The sequence below is a fragment of the Xenia sp. Carnegie-2017 genome, unplaced genomic scaffold, assembly GCF_021976095.1.
Source record: "Xenia sp. Carnegie-2017 unplaced genomic scaffold, XeniaSp_v1 HiC_scaffold_14, whole genome shotgun sequence".
Lineage (NCBI taxonomy): Eukaryota > Metazoa > Cnidaria > Anthozoa > Malacalcyonacea > Xeniidae > Xenia > Xenia sp. Carnegie-2017.
This window is the reverse complement of record NW_025813447.1, coordinates 3,751,349-3,769,100: the sequence shown is the minus strand read 5'-3', so window position 1 is coordinate 3,769,100 and position 17,752 is coordinate 3,751,349. Positions and strand designations below refer to the sequence as shown.

Sequence of the window (17,752 nt, the reverse complement as noted above, 5' to 3'; positions counted from 1 at the left end):
TGGTAATTTTCATTACCACATGCAGTCTGATGTGATCTAAGGCGTAACTAGAACGTTAATTGAGAGGGGGGTGGGTGGGTGCTTGAAAGTGAATTGAATTTCATAAGAAATCAGTAGGGCACAACTGAATATATGAATATACACCCCTAATCAACGTTCTAGTTACGCCTCTGAAGACACTTCTACCTACTTTAATAATTGAAACATTTGGAACAAACAGCATTTTCATCTGATCAAAGCAAGTTTGATAATAAATTATACATAAATGCTCAAATTTTCTTCAGTGCAAGACTATATCAAAATATGGAAGTACATAGTCCCTTAGTGTAACAAATTTTAACTCGTGCCTCGTGAGTCCTCATTATGCATGGAACACATGTTCAAAGATCTACAAGTCTTCTGCAGAGAACGTCATTAATATAACAGTGCGTAACTACTTGTGAAAATTTTGCAACGCTTACAACAAACTAAAAGCTGGCTAAATTGATTTGGAATGAGTTTCAATTCCTGATCAAAATATCACTCCAGATTTTGATGGAACTTAACTTGATCTATATAGACTGAAAATAATCTGAGACTGAAATCAGAGGTACACATACGAAAGAATCTACTATCATACTATGAAGTCCCAGGTGTAAAACTCATTCCAAAATTCATTTGAAGTTGAAAAAGAAATAGATATCACAACAATATCAAACGTTAATATATACTGCAGCATTTGACAGCGTGACACAAGACATTTAAATCAAGAAACACCATCAAACAATTCATTAAATCTTTCTAGATAAATACGCATGACAATGTTTGTTCGAAAAATCTTTCACAAATTGAAACCAACATCGGAAGTTACTGAACAGGCTCTCCTAAAAACGAAAAGTAAAATTGCAATGGGAAACAAGGTTTTTGTTGTGAATTATTGCATGAGGAGAGATAAGACAATGCCTATCCATCAATTCATCCACAAAAAATAAATGCCAAAACCCATCTGTCCCAGCATTAGCATTATTTAACCCAATGTGTTTTAACATTAACCCAATGTGTTTTCACGTTGCTTTAGGCAAAATAAATTACTCCAACACATCAATTGGTTGATTTTTATTCTTAAGAAATTCATAACCAATGACTTTGCTATAAAGGTATTTGGAATTTGAAATCAACAGTTATAATTTATTTTGCCTAATTCTTGGATCTGCTGCTGTTTTCATAAAACATTAGTGTAAGAAGGTATAGTATTTCAAAGGGGAAATGGTCAATAGAATGTTAAATCAACATAAATACTTCTTACAAATGGGTTGTTATCATTGTGCAAATTATTTGAGAAAAAACGGTGGGCAAGTTTATCAAGAAAAATGTATATCCATAGTTACAATCAAATTAAAATTAGTTTTTAATAGAAGCTAATTAGAGTCAAATTGAAACAAATACTCGATTAAAGCTAAATATGATGCAGCAATTACCAGTAAACTAATATCTTCATTTCACATGTTTATTGGACCATGTAGTGTGCTATGGCTGTAATGTGTCAACTTTCTTTCGTTCTCATGTGATTATTAATTATATAATAAAACATCATTTTGATATCGAATCTGCATATATTTTTGGCTTAATTACCACTATATTTCACCTGCAGTCCAAAACTACAAAACACTTTTTATTCTTATTTCTTACTTTCATTGCCGTCATTACGTGGATTGTGCCAAGGAGTTTCTTTGAACAAGAACCACAGGTTTCCCAGCCACACAAACAGATTGAGAAAGCCAAGGATCTAGCGTTGAATATCACATGATTTAGTTTGAATATGAATTGGTAAATTGGTATAAAATGTCACCTGCAAACTTACTATTGAAACCTTAAGTGTGGCATAGTTGGGTTCTTTGGCAATATCACATTGCACATTTTCATGGCTACAAATGTAAGAGCTCTTCATATATGTAAGAGGGGATGTGTCATCTTTTAGACCAGGTAATCCTGCTGCCAATGCAATTGAGCCAGCAAACCAGAATACAGTTATCAACACACCAACAAGAAAATCCTAGGAAGCAAATCATGAGAAGCAGTTAGTTTTTCCCTTTAAAATTTCATCCAGAAGATACAAGTCTCTTGGAAAGCATTATCATTATAAAATAAACTTTTCACTATTTTTTCCTAATATCCTTTTTCATGTCAGTCACCTTAGAGTTCTTAAACAAACAATATTTTATCAATGCTATTAGCACAGCTTAATAATTTGGGGCAATATTCATATATTCGTGTTTTAAACCATTTGTTGTCTGCAGATTATAACATGCATATATTTATATCACCCCTCATTATCGATGCTGGCTATGCCATTGTATTACCAAGCCCAGTATACATGGGAAAGTTTTATTGTATGGTAAATTAAGGAGACTAGTAGAAATTTAATACAATACAGGACGAAAATCAAAAATACCAGGTAATAGGGGTGCAAGTGGAGCACCATTTTCTCAACGGAATTCGAATAGAAAGAAATCAAGCCAAAGAAATTGTAATGTATGTCTTCTACAAAATATCCATGAACCATTGTCTAAAAATATTAAACAAAAAATGTCTGAAATGGCATGGCAACAAGTACAAAGTAGCCATTGACATCAGAACATCCAAACTATACTAGAGACCAAGATCAACAAATGGTAGAAAAACTTACTATTACAACCCAAGAACACCAACCAAAGTCTGTAGAATACATGTGTTCAGTGGGATTTTCTAGAACTGCATAGTAAATGCAGGCAATCAGACAATATACAAGTGTGGAAGCGCCAGTAAACACAAAGAATTCGGCATTGCTTTTGTGTTTTCCACCAATTTTCAGAGGCTGTATAGATTGTTCCACAATTATGCTACTGTTGATACACTTTGCAATCAACGTTGCATCTGTGAGGTTTGATATGTATATATTGCCATCCTCAAAAGGATACTCAAATTTCCCCAAGATATGATAGAGAGGGTTTTAATAATACATCCTTCTGGAGACACCTGCTTTGTGTTCACTCTATACTCGCTATAAAACCCTCCAGTTGCCGAGAATGCAAAAACTGCAATACCCTAAGAGAGAACATATAAGCTCACAAAAATTAAGTAGTCACATATGACATAAACATTGCAATTAGTATTTTGTTTACTGCATACTAAATAAAAATATATTCCATCAAATGAATATCACACAAAAATCATGCATAAAAGCGAATGAACGCACTGTATATCTTATTCATAGCACGTACGAACCTATTTAATGTTCCGCCTAAGGTTTCCTTTACGTACACAAAGATTATTTGCCAAATAATATTTTGAAAACGAAAGATTTGTCTCATTCTAGTGTACAAATAATGAAAGTACTAAGCATTTGAACTCTCAACCGTGCTAAGTTTACTTACTATCTCCAAAATCTTTATGAAAGCTCTTGGCTCTTTGAAGACCTCAAAATTCACCCTCCTCGCCATTTCTTGAAGGAATTCCTGACGAAAAATTACAAAAGGCGCCTTGTCCTTCACGTAAATAATTCTACACAAAATTCATTCCGGGAAGACCGTTTGAGATTTCTCGATTTCGAAACCGACGTCCAGCCCCTCCTTGAAATGACACGTGACATTAACACATTGACACGTGCTATATTACAAATTTCATGGACTCAATCAGTTCAAACCAGAGAAGTCTGTAAAATTCAGAGTTCACTAGTTCAAAATTTGCAAGTTCTTTGCCAATTCTGAAACACTTTTCAACCTAAAAAATAGACCTAGTATATGAGGTTGGCAACAAAGTTCAGGGAATTAATTTCAAATGATCTGAAATAAACAACTTTCAAAATGCTGATTATTGATACTCAGCTTCCTTAGTATCAAGTATAATCTGTTGCAAGGGAGTTGCCTGAACACTGAAGAACGATATCAATCACAAAGAAGCGTGCTACAACAGCTGTTGAATTTCTGACTTTCTAAGACAGTAACAACCCATATAAAAATCAACATCTACAAATGACAACACAACAGCAAAGCTAAAAACATTTCCTTAGTGTCACCATGCAAAATAAACAAACAATCTTTCTTTGCACATATTTATTCACATCCACTTTAAATTCAATAGAATGTATTTGGTCTCTTGGCAACAAATTTAGACTTAAACTGGGTTTTCATCACGCGGTGAGGCAAAGGAAAGCGGATCTTTGAATTCTGCAAAGTAACAGAAAAAGTGAAGAATTAGAAAGGAGGGAAAAATGCAATAAAACCAATCAGTTTGTCATGTAAAGTCCTTGGTTTGGCCAAAAATGTTTACAACAAATACAAAACTTGGCTTTGACAAATAAAAACCAAGATGCAGACATGTTGCATCTTTACTCTTGCAAGTAAATCAAATTGGTTGATACCATAAAAACTGGGTATGCAACTCTGCCCTATACTTGCATTTCTAAGGAAAACCCATTGTACAAGACGTGACAACATAAGCTAGGATGGGGGGAGGGATGGCTAGGATGGTGTGGGGTGAGTAGGGGATTGATTGATAGGATGGGAAAAGGGGCAGAAGAATATGAATCCACTTTCATTATTAATGTAACTAATTACATCATGCTGTTAAAAATTCGGAAAAATGGATTTCAATAAAATCCTGCTATGAGACTATACAATCATTATTGGAAGTATTTTGCTGTAACTTCAAATCTTACACTGATAATCTTCTAACAGCAGCCAAGAATGCATGCATAGTGTGGTAAATATTAAATTAGGCTTACAAAGAGTTGCTTCATGTGAGGCCTTCGACAATTTGCTGCAGAGATGATTTCCACCTTCAAAATTTGAATGACTGTTGACCTAGCACGATGTCTTGCAGCCATGTCACGATCTAACAAAAGCAAAGAAAAAGACTCAACACATATATTAAAAAACCATTTATAATCATGTTCACTTACAACATGAAGTAATGGCCTCTGTGACAGTCATGGCTCGGTATTCCCGATACATGTTGTGTGACCCACTTCGAGAGTCATATCTCAACCAGACTCCAAAGTTTTTTATCTTCAGTGGCGTTTTGTCAAATTGCTGAATTTTAAAAATAGAAATGATTACAAAATTTATAGTTATATACAATCATTTTGCACTCCTTAGTCCCTAAATTAGATGATAACTACCCCTGTTCTACAATACACAAAATAGATCCCTCATATTTGTACCCTATATCATAGCAATAGCTAAGTACTATAGGATTCAATGTTAGGGTCTGTTTTAGAGATTTATTTCAGGTACATTTTTTTAGAAAATTTAATTACTACCAGCTTTCATTCCTGTTTCACACAATGCTTATATTGACAATAACTATTTTTTATTGACAAATCAAACATTTTTAAAACACAAAGTGAAATATCACCGATTCCACAATTGCATCGAACAGAAACTCATAGCTGTATGCAACAGATTTATGGAGATTGGATACCAACAGATAGTTTCCAAAGAAACCAAAACTGATTTGATTATATAATATTCATTAAAGAAAGCAATTGATGTTTCGTCATAACTCAAAGTGCTCATCTTCAGACTAATCACAGATATTGGTTTCGAGATAAGTGCGGCCACTTAAAGCCCAAGGCAACTCAATTCCTCTCAATCATTTCTTGGGTACCCCAAGTAATACTTCAAACTGCACTTGCAAATCCACAATGTGATACCTCTATATATATACCTAAAAGCAAAAGTTTGTACATAGTTCATAGTAACTAAAATATCTGTAATTAGTCCAAAGATGTCTTTGGTATAGACAAAATGTCACTTGCTTTCTTTACTAAGTGTCACATCATCAAAAACACTTATGGTTTTTTTGAACATTACCTGTTGGTCTCTAATTTCTATATGGAGAATTCAAATACTACCTACACCTCACTGGAAACAGAAAAAATTTATGTATGCTTTCCTTAAACAGTGAACGCACCTCACTTATTGAAATAACCTCGCCATTGCTTTTTTTAACTTTTTTCAGTTGAGCCATAAAATACCAAAAACGTGACTTTGCTGTCACTTCATCAGGTGCAAACACATTCATGCGATACAATGGCGGATTTGGGATTTTTGCCGTCGGTAGGTGGCGTCCGACCACCTTGTACTGTTTTAACTAAAAAGAAGGATTTCACTTGTTGAAAATTTACTTTGAGAAAGGAAATTGCAACCCAGGTATGAGTTCAAGCCGCCCGTTTCAGAGTAGGACATTACATAAATTTCATTATTAGAAAACCAGATTGAGAAAAATGCACTCAATGTTGATGGTTGTTCATGTTGACATCATGGCAGAGTTTGATAGTAGAAAGTTTGATAAATCAACAAAACATTTTGTTTTCGGCTTTCACTAGCGTTGGGATTTAACTTTTTTAAGACTGTTTGTATTCATATAAAATACAGAATTCAAAATGGCGACATGTTTATGACAAACAAAATTTGGTGGATTCTTCAAAGAACATGCTTGATTAAAGACAAATTTTGGTTAATACGGTTGATGAGTTATTTTTCTTTCATTTACATTGAGATGGAAAAGTAACTTTGCCCGAATGCAACCAAAAAATGCGAATTTCTATACCTGACCACTGGCCTTCATTATTATACACGAGGTTTCTGGGGGAGAAAGAGAACGAGTACGCAAAGCATGCTGGGCAAATAGCACTGACAAAATCTTACTGTCCCCTCCCTGCTTAAGATCTTTTGAAAAGATGAGAGAGAAAATTGACGCAACGGCTCGGATATCAAGAAATGTGAGATATCAATAACAAAATTCATCGCAACGTTTTTGCAAATTATCATTTACCCCAATTAAAATTGGTTAAACGCTGCACAGTCACGTAGGCGGGGAACTTTAAAAGGCAGCTGCAATGACTCAGGCTGATTACCATAGTACATTTGATTTTGAGCGATGGAAACGCGGTAATGACAACTCGTTCTACGGCTTCCTATAGTTGGTTCCAGTGGTTCCATTTTGTGGTTGGTTCTGCTCGATTAGGCAAACAAAGAGCATAAGTCGAAAGAAAATTCTCTTCCTCGAAATAAGACATGGTGTGAGTTTTTGAGTTAAATTTGTTTTGACGAGAATGCCAAAGAACTGGTTTCTATTATTGTATGTAGTATTACTGGAATTGCGTTTGAAAAGTGGAGTTTCGGCAAAAAATCTTGTCGTTGCAACGTACAACTTGTGGAATGTTATGTTTCAATGGGACTCGAGGAAATATTACATTGCTGACTTGGTGAGCCAAATATGATGCTTTTTTTGGGGGAAGGGGGACTGCTGAGGATCGAAATTGTGGTCTATTTTTTTCATTAGATGTACACCGTGTATTCATATTTCATAATAAGACTAAAATTTGTTCTGATTATTTTGCAAATGGGATGGATTAATGAATTGATCAATTGGATGAATATGAGTTTATTGATCATTTAAGGAGATCAAATTATTAATTTCATCTGTACATATGGCGTAACTAATCATCACGAATATTTCAGATCCGTGAAGCCAATCCTGACATCATAGGCTTTCAGGAAGTAAGAGCACAAAAGGATGGCAAACAGAATCAACTGAAACAACTTCAAAGTATTTTACCGGAGTATAAATATCGTATTTACCATCCAACAAAAACTGTAGAAAGCTCAAAGTTTGGTAAAAAGGCCATACAAGGCTGGGAAGAAGAAGGAATTGGTATACTTAGCAAACATTCGTTGGTCATGTCACATCATATACCATTATCGAAATCCAGTCAAGCTGATCCCTCTCCACGAGAACTGCTGCAAGTTCAGATAGAGTATGAGGGACATGAAGTATTTTATGTCCTTGTTCATTTTTCTACAGATAAGTCCCTTCAATGCCAAAATGCAATGCGATTAATTAATTTTATCACATCAAATGGTGCAGACAGGACCGTGATTGCTGGTGATTTCAATACATATTCTAACTATGAGTGGCCAATCCAAGCGATTATGAATGGTTTCTTTGAGCCCAATGGTTGTCCACCGCAATCTGGCTTTGAAAAGGTTGGCAGTGAAGAAGGGTATGGATTTGATGATTCGTGGCCATCAACAAGTCTGGATAAAAAAGGTGGAATGACATTCAGCAATATGGTAAGTTGACAAGAGTGGTTATGGGGGAATGGTAAAGTGAGAATGGTAAGTTGAGAAGAATACTAAGTTAGAGAAAATGGCAAGTTGGAGAGAATGGTAAGATGAAAGGGAGTTGAAGAGTTAACGTTATAATTTGAAGAGAATGGTAAGGGAGAATCGTAAGGTTCTCATTAATTGTATCAATTTTTCCACCCTTAAATGATACTCCCATAATAATTACCTGTAACGTAGAACTCAATTCAACCCCCTTTGTTTCCTGCTTTTTAAGTAAGCCAGGATATGAATTAACGGGAAATAAGTCCACGATAAGTTTGTCATTGAAAATTCAAAAAGTTGCAAAGCGTATCTTCAAACTGCAAAGCGGCTCATTGACGTGAAACGAAAAATTCAGCACAGTGGGAAAAGAGGGGGGGGGGGAATAGTTGCCATGAAGAGTTGTTCTCCAATATGGAAACTAGGATATGAATCTTGGAATTTGAGATCTTCTCCTCACGTACTTATATAGCTGTTTCCTGGACTGATCAATCGACCTGATCGGGTTTTACTATCTCGTGTTGGTTTGGATCCAGTGAAAACCACGCTATATGGCCATGGCCTACATAACGGTAGCAGCTATAGCTTTTGGAACTATGTCAGTCGCTTCAATACCATCACTCAAATGTCGAAGAATCGATGGCAAGGGGACAAGGAATTTCAATATACGTGTCATATAGACTGTGGCCCGCATGGTTCATGTCGTTGTGGGGTTTGTGTTGGAGGTGGGGATGCCTTCAACTGTGATCTCGATGAATGTACTGAATGCACATCATTGCATTACCACATCATCGTGATGTTACGATACACCTTCACGAGTTTTCTTGTTGGTGTTGCGTATTTGTCGTTCTGTGTCGTAGCAAAACACAGCAAACTGAAGGCCGTAAGGAGTCTAATTTTCTGCCCAAGATGGTTCGCCTACAGGCATTTAACTTTGTATCTGTCGATTGGATTTGTGCTGTTTTACAGCGTGGTGAAATTTGGCCTGTCTGATATGATTAGATTGGTTTTCAATAGAATTCCAGAGGAGTTGTACGCGTCCGATCATTTGATGGTTGTCAGTGAAATCAAGATATCCTACCATTGATGTGGTGCATATCTCGAGAAGAAATGGATGTTACCACGCGCGCGCGGAATTTTTCATTGTAAGATCAACGATTACGACTTTCTAAAGAGTTCTTTTATAAAACACAAAGCAGTAGACACTCTGTAGAAGGTGAACATTTTTATTACTTTTATTTCTATTTTAGAATAAATAAGGTTTGACTTTTTACGGAGTGCCTATTGCTTTGTGTTTAATTAAAATCCATGCTGTTTGACGCCAGTGACGTAGCAAGAAGGGGGGCATGGCCATATTTTACTGCCCCTCCTTCCCAAAAAATCCTGGGAACGGCACTGTTTGACGCTTTCTCAATATTTTTTCAAATGTGGCTAACATGAATCATGTCTAGAAGTCTATACCATTTGTGCAAGATTTTTGCATATACTCTGGCTTAAAAAGTGCACGCCTTTATATGAAAGTTTGCATTACTGTCTTCATTCTGCTTGCAATTTCGTCATCCTGAATGTTTCTTGCGTTTCATTTCCAAGTACTCGCACTCAAAGGTAGTGGTTAAAACCGTACAGAAAGACCAGCGTATTTATCATTGACCTAGAACCCAATCTTCATTTCCAAGTACTCGCACTCAACGGTAGTGGTTAAAACCGTACAGAAAGACCAGCGTATTTATCAATGATCTAGAACCCAATCCACTAGTTAACTGACTCCGCCGATATTGTATGGCAAAACTGACAATATTTACGACTAATATCTGCTTTTGCTGAGTTGATATAAAGTTGCAAAGCTCATAGTATGGGTTTAAATCTTCAAATGTTTGATAGGAAAGGTTTTTTAAACTTTATTTTACCTCACTTTTCATTTTGAGTTTTACTTTTTTCCCTCTATTCTATGATGGCGTCCTTGCCTCATCTTGACACGGCAGTTAGACATCTAGAAGACTGGGTTCTAAATTATTGGTATTTATCAGTGTATTTATACATAGAACTACGGTTATATCAACAGAACGTTAATGCGCCACATCCTTACACCTATTTTCTATCGTTTGTCTCAGTTTTTAGCCAATTTTGCTAATCTATATAGATAGCAAGTCATCGTTACATCTATTCAAGGAATGTAAGATTTGTAGTAGGTTTGACCTAACAGTTGTATGAAATTTATTTATTCGCTGTAATTTTTTTTTAAAAGGAATACCAGTCTTAAAATTATTTAGCTACCGTGTAACCTTTCATCGAAGTTATATATTTTCAAATAAACACATGCACTTATCAGTTTCTTTTACGTGTAAATCCGTATCCGCACAAGAAACACGCTTGAAATGGCCAACAAGAAAGTTATACTCAAGGATAACACTGCTTGTCCACTGGATGGTGATATTTCAAAGTCTGTAAAGAGGTTGTTATAGTTTCTTTGCAAAATTAAACCTTGCAAAACACAAAGTAACGTCTTCATTAATTGCCCAACATAGTAAACTATCGAAAACATACTACCCATGCACCAGAAAGCGCTTGAGTTTTCGGCTGTTGTATCCTACACGGCGTGATATTCGACGCTTTTTGAAGGATCTGCTTCGAATTTCTTCTGGCAGAAAGTCATCAATCTTTTCAAGGCCTGAATGTAGAAATAAAAAAATCAATAAACATCTACCACATCGTTATTGATAAAAATTGTCACACTTCCAAGTATCAATGCGCTGAGAATTGTTAAAAAGAAACAAATGAGTAAAGTTTTTCCCACGAGAGACAAAGCTCAGAGCTTACTTGGATATACTTTCGTTGCGTTTCGTCGTTAAGCACATCTAATAAAAAGGTTAAGGTAAAAATAGATATTTTAAGAAGTACAATGAGAGACTGCTATCTCTTGTGTAGAGCCTGGACCTCAAATTCCTATCGCGAAGAAATTTTGTTGTAAACCAGCAAACCCCTCTCTTGTCCTTTCCAACCCACCCCTTTTTTTCATTTACAAGTACGTATAGGAGCACGTATATTTCGCCTTGAAAGGGACCTATACGTGTATACTCGCCCTACGGTCTCAGTTTGTACAAAAAAACTTCGGTATGATATTTCTCCGTAAAGACCTCGAGCTCGGTTATTAAGGGCTGAGTATTGTACCATAGGCGGCCAAGAAATCTGTTTAAGTTTTTTTTATTCAGTCGATTTATGTAAATAGCACAGTAAATAGCAAATATATTATTTGACTTATGTGAAGGATACGGGCAACGTGTTGAGCGAAGATTTTCTCTCTCCCTGTTCGGGCGTGAATTCCAACCATGGTGACTCCAATGGGCCAAGGGGCGTTGCCTATGGCCATTTGGAGATAGGAATCGTTTGCCTGGAATTAAAATGTTTTAAAGTTATTCTGCCAAGCGAATGCAACGTAAAACAATTTGAATTTCTTGTAAGAAGCTACGAGGTAAAATCCCTACACTACCTTAACATATTCGCGTTCCAGTAAAGCACCGATGATCTCGATGAGGAAATCTAAAATATCAGACGGTGTTGCCTAGGACAGCAAGATAAACGCTAATTAACTTAAAAAATAGACACTTGACTGATGTTACCATCTGAAAGATGGTTGTCTAGACATTAAAAGGAGAGCGGAGGACAAAGCGCTATGGAAAAAATGTACGCATTGAAGAATGCGTACACCTATTCAAAAACAAAAACCTTTGAGAGGGAGAGATTCGAATGTTTTTTATAGATTGATTTTAACGTAACGCTCGCGTCCCAGATTAAACAATGATTTATAAATGATCTGGTTAATTCATTTAAAATATCACGCAACGTGGAAATTTTTCCACAATAATATGCTGGTCTGATCATAAGCAACATAATGAGCAAAATATCCCATCAAAAACAACATCCAACCGGGGGGTGGTGGAGAATTATTAAGAAACTGCTTCGTCAACTATGAAATCCAGTAGCTTATGACACGAACCAGCATTTCATACAAAATCTAACCTTTGCTTTAAGTTTACGAAGAAGAGGTTTCAGATATCGTTCGGTCTGTCGATGAGTGGCCATTGCCATTTTCCCCTATGGAATTATATCACTTTCAATTATCGAACGATTCCAGAATAGAAATACATAAACACACGACTAAGGTTATCGTGTTGTCCTGTGACCCCGGTATTCAGTTCGTCATTAGCTACGTGAAACTACTGGATTGTTCCGCTTATCTCTCTTATCAAGCCCTTCGAAGTGAACGAACAGCCATCACAGAGATCTGGAATGTTCAAAGATGGTTTTTTGGGGAAACGTTCAGTTCGTCACGTCCCTACTGATGAGCAATAAACTGAACACTCACACTCCCGTAGCGTAAATCAATAATCCCAAACCAACTGAGCTAACCTACTAGTTCAAGTCCTCATTGTTCTCGTACATAGTGTTGTCATAGTAACGATCACGGGTTGACTATGCTTTTCATTCAAAGTTCAATCTTTACTAGATTGCTTAGATACTTTAATGTCATCATGAATATGTAGGTTGCCGGACTTTCACTTCTAAGGAGTGTTTTTACAAGTCAAGGAGTCTAAAGGTGGGGTGGGGTGGGTAGACGCACCTCAATGCTTCTCTTCACTTCCAATGGTCGATCATTTAAATCTGTAGCCCACAGATCCATGAGGAATTTTAAAAACTTGTAGATGACCTCTTGGTCGAAACCTTTGTCGCCTTTGGCAAATTTTGCTGCCATCTCCTGCAAAAAATTCAATGAAATAAGAGCTTTAGTATTAAACCTCTGTGATCATCTTAGATGGCTTGGTCTCGTAAAGAGAAGGAACAACTAATGGTCTTGAGGTACATAGAAGGATGCTGATTTAGAGAAGATAACTAATGGCCTTGAGGTACATAGAAGGATGCTGATTTAGAGAAGATAACTAAAAGTGTACAGGTACATAGAAGGATGCTGATATAGAGAAGATAATAAAAAGCATACAGGTACATAGAAGGATGCTGAGTTAGAGAAGATAACTAAAGCCTACAGGTACATAGAAGGATGCTGATTTAGAGAAGATAACTAAAAGCCTACAGGTACATAGAAGGATGCTGATTTAGAGAAGATAACTAAAAGCCTAAAGGTACATAGAAGGATGTTGATTTAGAAAAGATAACTAAAAGCCTACAGGTACATAGAAGGATGTTGATTTAGAGAAGATAACTAAAAGCCTACAGGTACATAGAAGGATGCTGATTTAGAGAAGACAACTAAAAGCCTAAAGGTACATAGAAGGATGTTGATTTAGAGAAGATAACTAAAAGCCTAAAGGTACATAGAAGGATGCTGATTTAGAAGATAACTAAAAGCCTACAGGTACATAGAAGGATGTTGATTTAGAAGATAACTAAAAGCCTAAAGGTACATAGAAGGATGCTGATTTAGAGAAGATAACTAAAAGCCTAAAGGTACATAGAAGGATGTTGATTTAGAAAAGATAACTAAAAGCCTACAGGTACATAGAAGGATGCTGATTTAGAGAAGATAACTAAAAGCCTAAAGGTACATAGAAGGATGTTGATTTAGAAAAGATAACTAAAAGCCTACAGGTACATAGAAGGATGTTGATTTAGAGAAGATAACTAAAAGCCTACAGGTACATAGAAGGATGCTGATTTAGAGAAGATAACTAAAAGCCTAAAGGTACATAGAAGGATGTTGATTTAGAGAAGATAACTAAAAGCCTAAAGGTACATAGAAGGATGCTGATTTAGAGAAGATAACTAAAAGCCTACAGGTACATAGAAGGATGTTGATTTAGAGAAGATAACTAAAAGCCTAAAGGTACATAGAAGGATGCTGATTTAGAGAAGATAACTAAAAGCCTACAGGTACATAGAAGGATGCTGATTTACAGAAGATAACTAAAAGCCTACAGGTACATAGAAGGATGTTGATTTAGAGAGATAACTAAAAGCCTACAGGTACATAGAAGGATGTTGATTTACAGAAGATAACTAAAAGCCTACAGGTACATAGAAGGATGCTGATTTAGAGAAGATAACTAAAAGCCTACAGGTACATAGAAGGATGTTGATTTAGAGAAGATAACTAAAAGCCTAAAGGTACATAGAAGGATGCTGATTTAGAAAAGATAACTAAAAGCCTACAAGTACATAGAAGGATGCTGATTTAGAGAAGATAACTAAAAGCCTACAGGTACATAGAAGGATGTCGATTTAGAGAAGATAACTAAAAGCCTACAGGTACATAGAAGGATGTTGATTTAGAGAAGATAACTAAAAGCCTAAAGGTACATAGAAGGATGCTGATTTAGAGAAGATAACTAAAAGCCTACAGGTACATAGAAGGATGTTGATTTAGAGAAGATAACTAAAAGCCTAAAGGTACATAGAAGGATGTTGATTTAGAGAAGATAACTAAAAGCCTAAAGGTACATAGAAGGATGCTGATTTAGAGAAGATAAATTAAGAGTGCTAGAGAAATACCAAAGAAGATATAGACGGACACATTGGAAGAGGACATGAATTCAGACAAAAGGATAAATTAAACAGAAATATGTGAGGCGGATGATTTGCTGTGGTAATCCCAAAGAGGAGAAGCCGGAAAAGAAGAAATATTCAAATGGGAGCCTTCAGGAAGATTTCACCATTTATTAATGGCCAATTAGATTTATATAAATGGACAATATGACACCAATGTGAAATAAGAGTTGGCAATCCTTGCATATGTTTCTAACTTTACCTGGATGCTTTCAAAGGTTGTGCCATCATTTTTAACCTTGATGTTGTTCTCTTGTTCCACATCTTCACTGTTAGCACCCTACAAAAGTAATTTAAATCACCACATAGATAGGTACATATACATACTGATACATACGTGTACCTACAGGTAGCTTTCAGTCCCGCACATTCGAATGATCAAATACCTGTTGTTGTTTTAGTATGTCATCGAGATAATCTTGGTCAACCTGCTCCATTGCTTCACGAAAGTCATTTCTCAGACCTTTATTAATGTCTGGAGCCAGCATCTCCAGCAACCTTCAAAGTGAAATTTTAAAATATTTTACATTTAAAACATTGATGCCTGGACTTCATTTTAAAGGAATGTAAATGAATTTACAGATGCGTGTTAGTACAATATCATAGAGTTGTGATTCAAAAAATACCAAGCTAAGTTGAAACTTATTTACTTCAATCTCTTTGCTGTTTCTTGGTCTGATTCACCAAACAATCTGATTGGTTCTCCCCTTTCTCTAAGACGCCGAATAACCTGATGAAGAATAATTTTTTATGTTCAATTTCTCATGATTTTGACCTAATCAAAGACAACCAAAACAACTTGGAATCATCTAAGAAATCATCTACTTTTCTAAAATTTCACTTAATCCTTCCCAAACTAACATACTCACAAAGACTACATACTTTCAGCTCTTCTTCCCAACTCTGGCATTAACATTGACTAAATAGTTCTTTCTGCCATGAAATGCAGCTAGGATTATAAAAAATGCCCATCTTGCAACTTGCCTCATCTTTTGGAAGAAGGTTCAAAGCTGCAGCTTCATCTTCGCTCTTCTTTCTTTTCTTCGCAAAAATGTCAGAGGAATTTCCTTGGTCATCTTTTATACCCTAAACAAGAAAAAAATTTACGAACTTTTCATCGGAAAATCCCATCTTCCATTAAAATATTTACTTTACAACATAACTTGAAAGTAACATGGTGTGCAAGGGAAGACTTTCAGGGGGAGAGCACACTGTCAAAATTAACAAACTGAACAAGGAGGCTGACTGGCTGAGGGACTTAGGAACTATTATTATAATATGTTGTTCACTGGGATATATAAGACTTACATGCTTTCCAAGCTTTGCTAAACGTCTTTCCTGCAGTAAAAAAGCAATAAATGACAATGAAACGACAAATGAATTTTGTTGCTTGTTTACAAGTTTACAACAAGCCATTCGGTATTTTGTGAATTTCAATAACAATTAACCTCTTGTTTCTTATGATATTCCTCTGCTTTCTGCTTTTCCAGGTCACCCCGACGAAAATACTTCTTTTCCTATTCAAGCAAAATACATTCGTCAGATTAAACAAGATCGATTTGGATCCATTTCCAAATCTTGAAACGAGTTTTCATCACGAACCGAAGTGACTTTATTTTGCTTGAGCTGTTTTGCTTTTCTGTCTATTTCGGCTTGAAGGAAGTCCATTTCTTTGGTAAAATGATCAAAATGTCTTCAGGTCAGCATGTGCTGACCACTATGCAGACAAATACATAATACTCAAAGCGATTTGCAACAGAACATTTCAGGTTTATAACAGAAATTGTCAATACATCCGAATACAAAAAGCTTTATTTATAATACTTCCACTTGAAAAAATAGAACGTCCTTAATTTACGACAATTTTCTTTCTCAATGGAAAAATGTGATAATCTTATTAAATGGTGAATGAGGATCGAAAATTACTACTGCTAAAGAGTATTTTAGTAAAACACAAGACAATAGACACTAGATAAACACTAGACAATAGTAAACAATATTTAATCTAAACGTTTCGACATGTGTTACATGTCATCATATCATCAGTAGAAAAATGTTAGCTTTTCAAAAATTACAAATTATAAATAAGAACGTGTTTAAACTTTATTTCACTTCATTTAATTTAAGTCAATCAGTAATCAACGGAAAATTGTTAAACATTGTTAACTCATATGGCGTGCGTACACCATGGTTCAGTAAAAGATTGTTAAGATGAATGTGATAGGCCTCTTCGAATAATAATAAGGAGCAATTGTTGGAAGGATCAACAATTTTACAATTTTGAAAAATTATATCAGCTAAACTAAAAGAATAATTAAGATTTATTAGATTAGCAGGCAAATTTAGTAAGGAACAGATATGTTTAATTTTCTCTCTGATTTGTCCGATTTTGCATAATGATCCTTCTACGAAGTGAAGTTTTTAATTTCAACAGTTGTTTCCCAGTGATTTATAAATTTTACAGTTTTTTTTGAGAAAACGAGAAAGCTTGCGTGTGCAACTTAACAATTCTACGACCTTTACACCTATGAAGGGTAGATGGATCCAAATGACAGGTTGTGTGATGTCTTCACGCTTATGTTTGAGAGGTTTTGTGTAGATATTGATCAATTTGTTCGTAAGCCAACGTGGAAAAGCATTCCATGATGCAAATAATGTTTACTTTATACGGAGCTTCTATTGTCTTGTGCTTTACCAGAATGAGGATTGGATTAGGGATTTTTTATACGCCCAAAACAGAATATTTACAATAAAGACATGTGCTACACTGAGCATGTGCAAAGACTTCAATGATATAAAACGATAGCGACTTGTTCAGTCGAGTATTTTGAGCTGTATGTCTCGTAAGAAAAGATCGATTTCCTCATTTTAGAAATGTTTGGTGATTATCAGCAAAGTTTTGTGGAGTAAATTTTGGTCAAAAATTTTGATAAAATTTGAGTCAGGACAAGCAGTTATCAATGTTTCCATGCTACTTGAAAGTTGAAACTTGAAAACTACATTAAAATTTTGTAATTAAGTTGAGTTTTTGTCTGTATTTGAGGACAGGTTTCACTATTTTTTTGACA

At 35.5% G+C, this 17,752-nt stretch overlaps 4 protein-coding genes and 1 long non-coding RNA gene across 7 annotated transcripts; 2 read left to right on the top strand and 3 right to left on the bottom strand.

Annotated features, from left to right (window-relative positions):
• Nucleotides 1-206: 206 nt before the first annotated feature.
• Nucleotides 207-3,547, bottom strand: LOC124435730 (synaptophysin-like protein 2). Its single transcript, XM_046985705.1, has 5 exons — nt 3,393-3,547; nt 2,666-3,063; nt 1,841-2,032; nt 1,669-1,765; nt 207-863 (listed from the first exon to the last, which is right to left on the bottom strand). The coding sequence occupies exons 2-5, from the start codon at nt 2,705-2,707 to the stop codon at nt 847-849; spliced, it is 348 nt and encodes a 115-aa protein (XP_046841661.1). The 5' UTR covers nt 2,708-3,063; nt 3,393-3,547; the 3' UTR covers nt 207-846.
• Nucleotides 3,548-4,055: 508 nt separating this feature from the next.
• On the bottom strand, nt 4,056-6,667 carry LOC124435729 (60S ribosomal protein L18a-like). The gene is made up of 5 exons (XM_046985704.1): nt 6,571-6,667; nt 5,932-6,111; nt 4,919-5,048; nt 4,742-4,851; nt 4,056-4,184 (listed from the first exon to the last, which is right to left on the bottom strand). The coding sequence occupies exons 1-5, from the start codon at nt 6,586-6,588 to the stop codon at nt 4,092-4,094; spliced, it is 531 nt and encodes a 176-aa protein (XP_046841660.1). The 5' UTR covers nt 6,589-6,667; the 3' UTR covers nt 4,056-4,091.
• A 256-nt stretch (nt 6,668-6,923) lies between these two features.
• On the top strand, nt 6,924-9,402 carry LOC124435727. The gene is made up of 3 exons (XM_046985699.1): nt 6,924-7,228; nt 7,485-8,096; nt 8,602-9,402. The coding sequence occupies exons 1-3, from the start codon at nt 7,076-7,078 to the stop codon at nt 9,214-9,216; spliced, it is 1,380 nt and encodes a 459-aa protein (XP_046841655.1). The 5' UTR covers nt 6,924-7,075; the 3' UTR covers nt 9,217-9,402.
• Nucleotides 9,403-9,427: 25 nt separating this feature from the next.
• On the top strand, nt 9,428-10,460 carry LOC124435731. The gene is made up of 2 exons (XR_006945131.1): nt 9,428-9,737; nt 9,825-10,460. It is a non-coding gene; the product is annotated as an uncharacterized LOC124435731 (long non-coding RNA).
• On the bottom strand, nt 10,316-16,511 carry LOC124435728 (pre-mRNA-splicing factor 18-like). Of its 3 annotated transcripts, none has more exons than XM_046985701.1 (14): nt 16,287-16,511; nt 16,133-16,201; nt 15,993-16,022; nt 15,669-15,770; nt 15,335-15,414; nt 15,071-15,182; nt 14,887-14,964; nt 12,748-12,882; nt 12,147-12,221; nt 11,617-11,688; nt 11,400-11,517; nt 10,947-10,984; nt 10,677-10,797; nt 10,316-10,610 (listed from the first exon to the last, which is right to left on the bottom strand). In XM_046985701.1, the coding sequence occupies exons 1-13, from the start codon at nt 16,350-16,352 to the stop codon at nt 10,717-10,719; spliced, it is 1,056 nt and encodes a 351-aa protein (XP_046841657.1). In that variant the 5' UTR covers nt 16,353-16,511; the 3' UTR covers nt 10,316-10,610; nt 10,677-10,716. The 3 variants fall into 3 exon arrangements, with proteins under 3 accessions (XP_046841657.1, XP_046841658.1, XP_046841656.1); XM_046985702.1 differs by having other exon boundaries at nt 10,685-10,797; XM_046985700.1 differs by having other exon boundaries at nt 10,316-10,797.
• Nucleotides 16,512-17,752: the final 1,241 nt, after the last annotated feature.

Excerpts from the sequence above, each read along its gene's own strand:
- LOC124435730 (XM_046985705.1), bottom strand. The coding sequence starts at position 2,707 with ATGTATTCTACAGACTTTGGTTGGTGTTCTTGGGTTGTAATA. Across the intron at positions 2,033-2,665 it reads GGTGTTCTTGGGTTGTAATA|GATTTTCTTGTTGGTGTGTT; the intron begins GTAAGTTTTTCT and ends TTTGCTTCCTAG. Across the intron at positions 1,766-1,840 it reads CCACACTTAAGGTTTCAATA|ATCCTTGGCTTTCTCAATCT; the intron begins GTAAGTTTGCAG and ends ATTCAACGCTAG.
- LOC124435729 (XM_046985704.1), bottom strand. Across the intron at positions 5,049-5,931 it reads AGGTTATTTCAATAAGTGAG|CAATTTGACAAAACGCCACT; the intron begins GTGCGTTCACTG and ends TTTAAAATTCAG. Across the intron at positions 4,185-4,741 it reads CTCACATGAAGCAACTCTTT|AATTCAAAGATCCGCTTTCC; the intron begins GTAAGCCTAATT and ends GTTACTTTGCAG.
- LOC124435727 (XM_046985699.1), top strand. The coding sequence starts at position 7,076 with ATGCCAAAGAACTGGTTTCTATTATTGTATGTAGTATTACTGGAATTG. Across the intron at positions 7,229-7,484 it reads AATATTACATTGCTGACTTG|ATCCGTGAAGCCAATCCTGA; the intron begins GTGAGCCAAATA and ends CGAATATTTCAG. Across the intron at positions 8,097-8,601 it reads GAATGACATTCAGCAATATG|CTGTTTCCTGGACTGATCAA; the intron begins GTAAGTTGACAA and ends GTACTTATATAG.
- LOC124435728 (XM_046985700.1), bottom strand. The coding sequence starts at position 16,352 with ATGGACTTCCTTCAAGCCGAAATAGACAGAAAAGCAAAACAGCTCAAG. Across the intron at positions 15,415-15,668 it reads ACCTTCTTCCAAAAGATGAG|GTTATTCGGCGTCTTAGAGA; the intron begins GCAAGTTGCAAG and ends ATTCTTCATCAG. Across the intron at positions 10,985-11,399 it reads CTTCGCTCAACACGTTGCCC|ATGTGCTTAACGACGAAACG; the intron begins GTATCCTTCACA and ends CCTTTTTATTAG.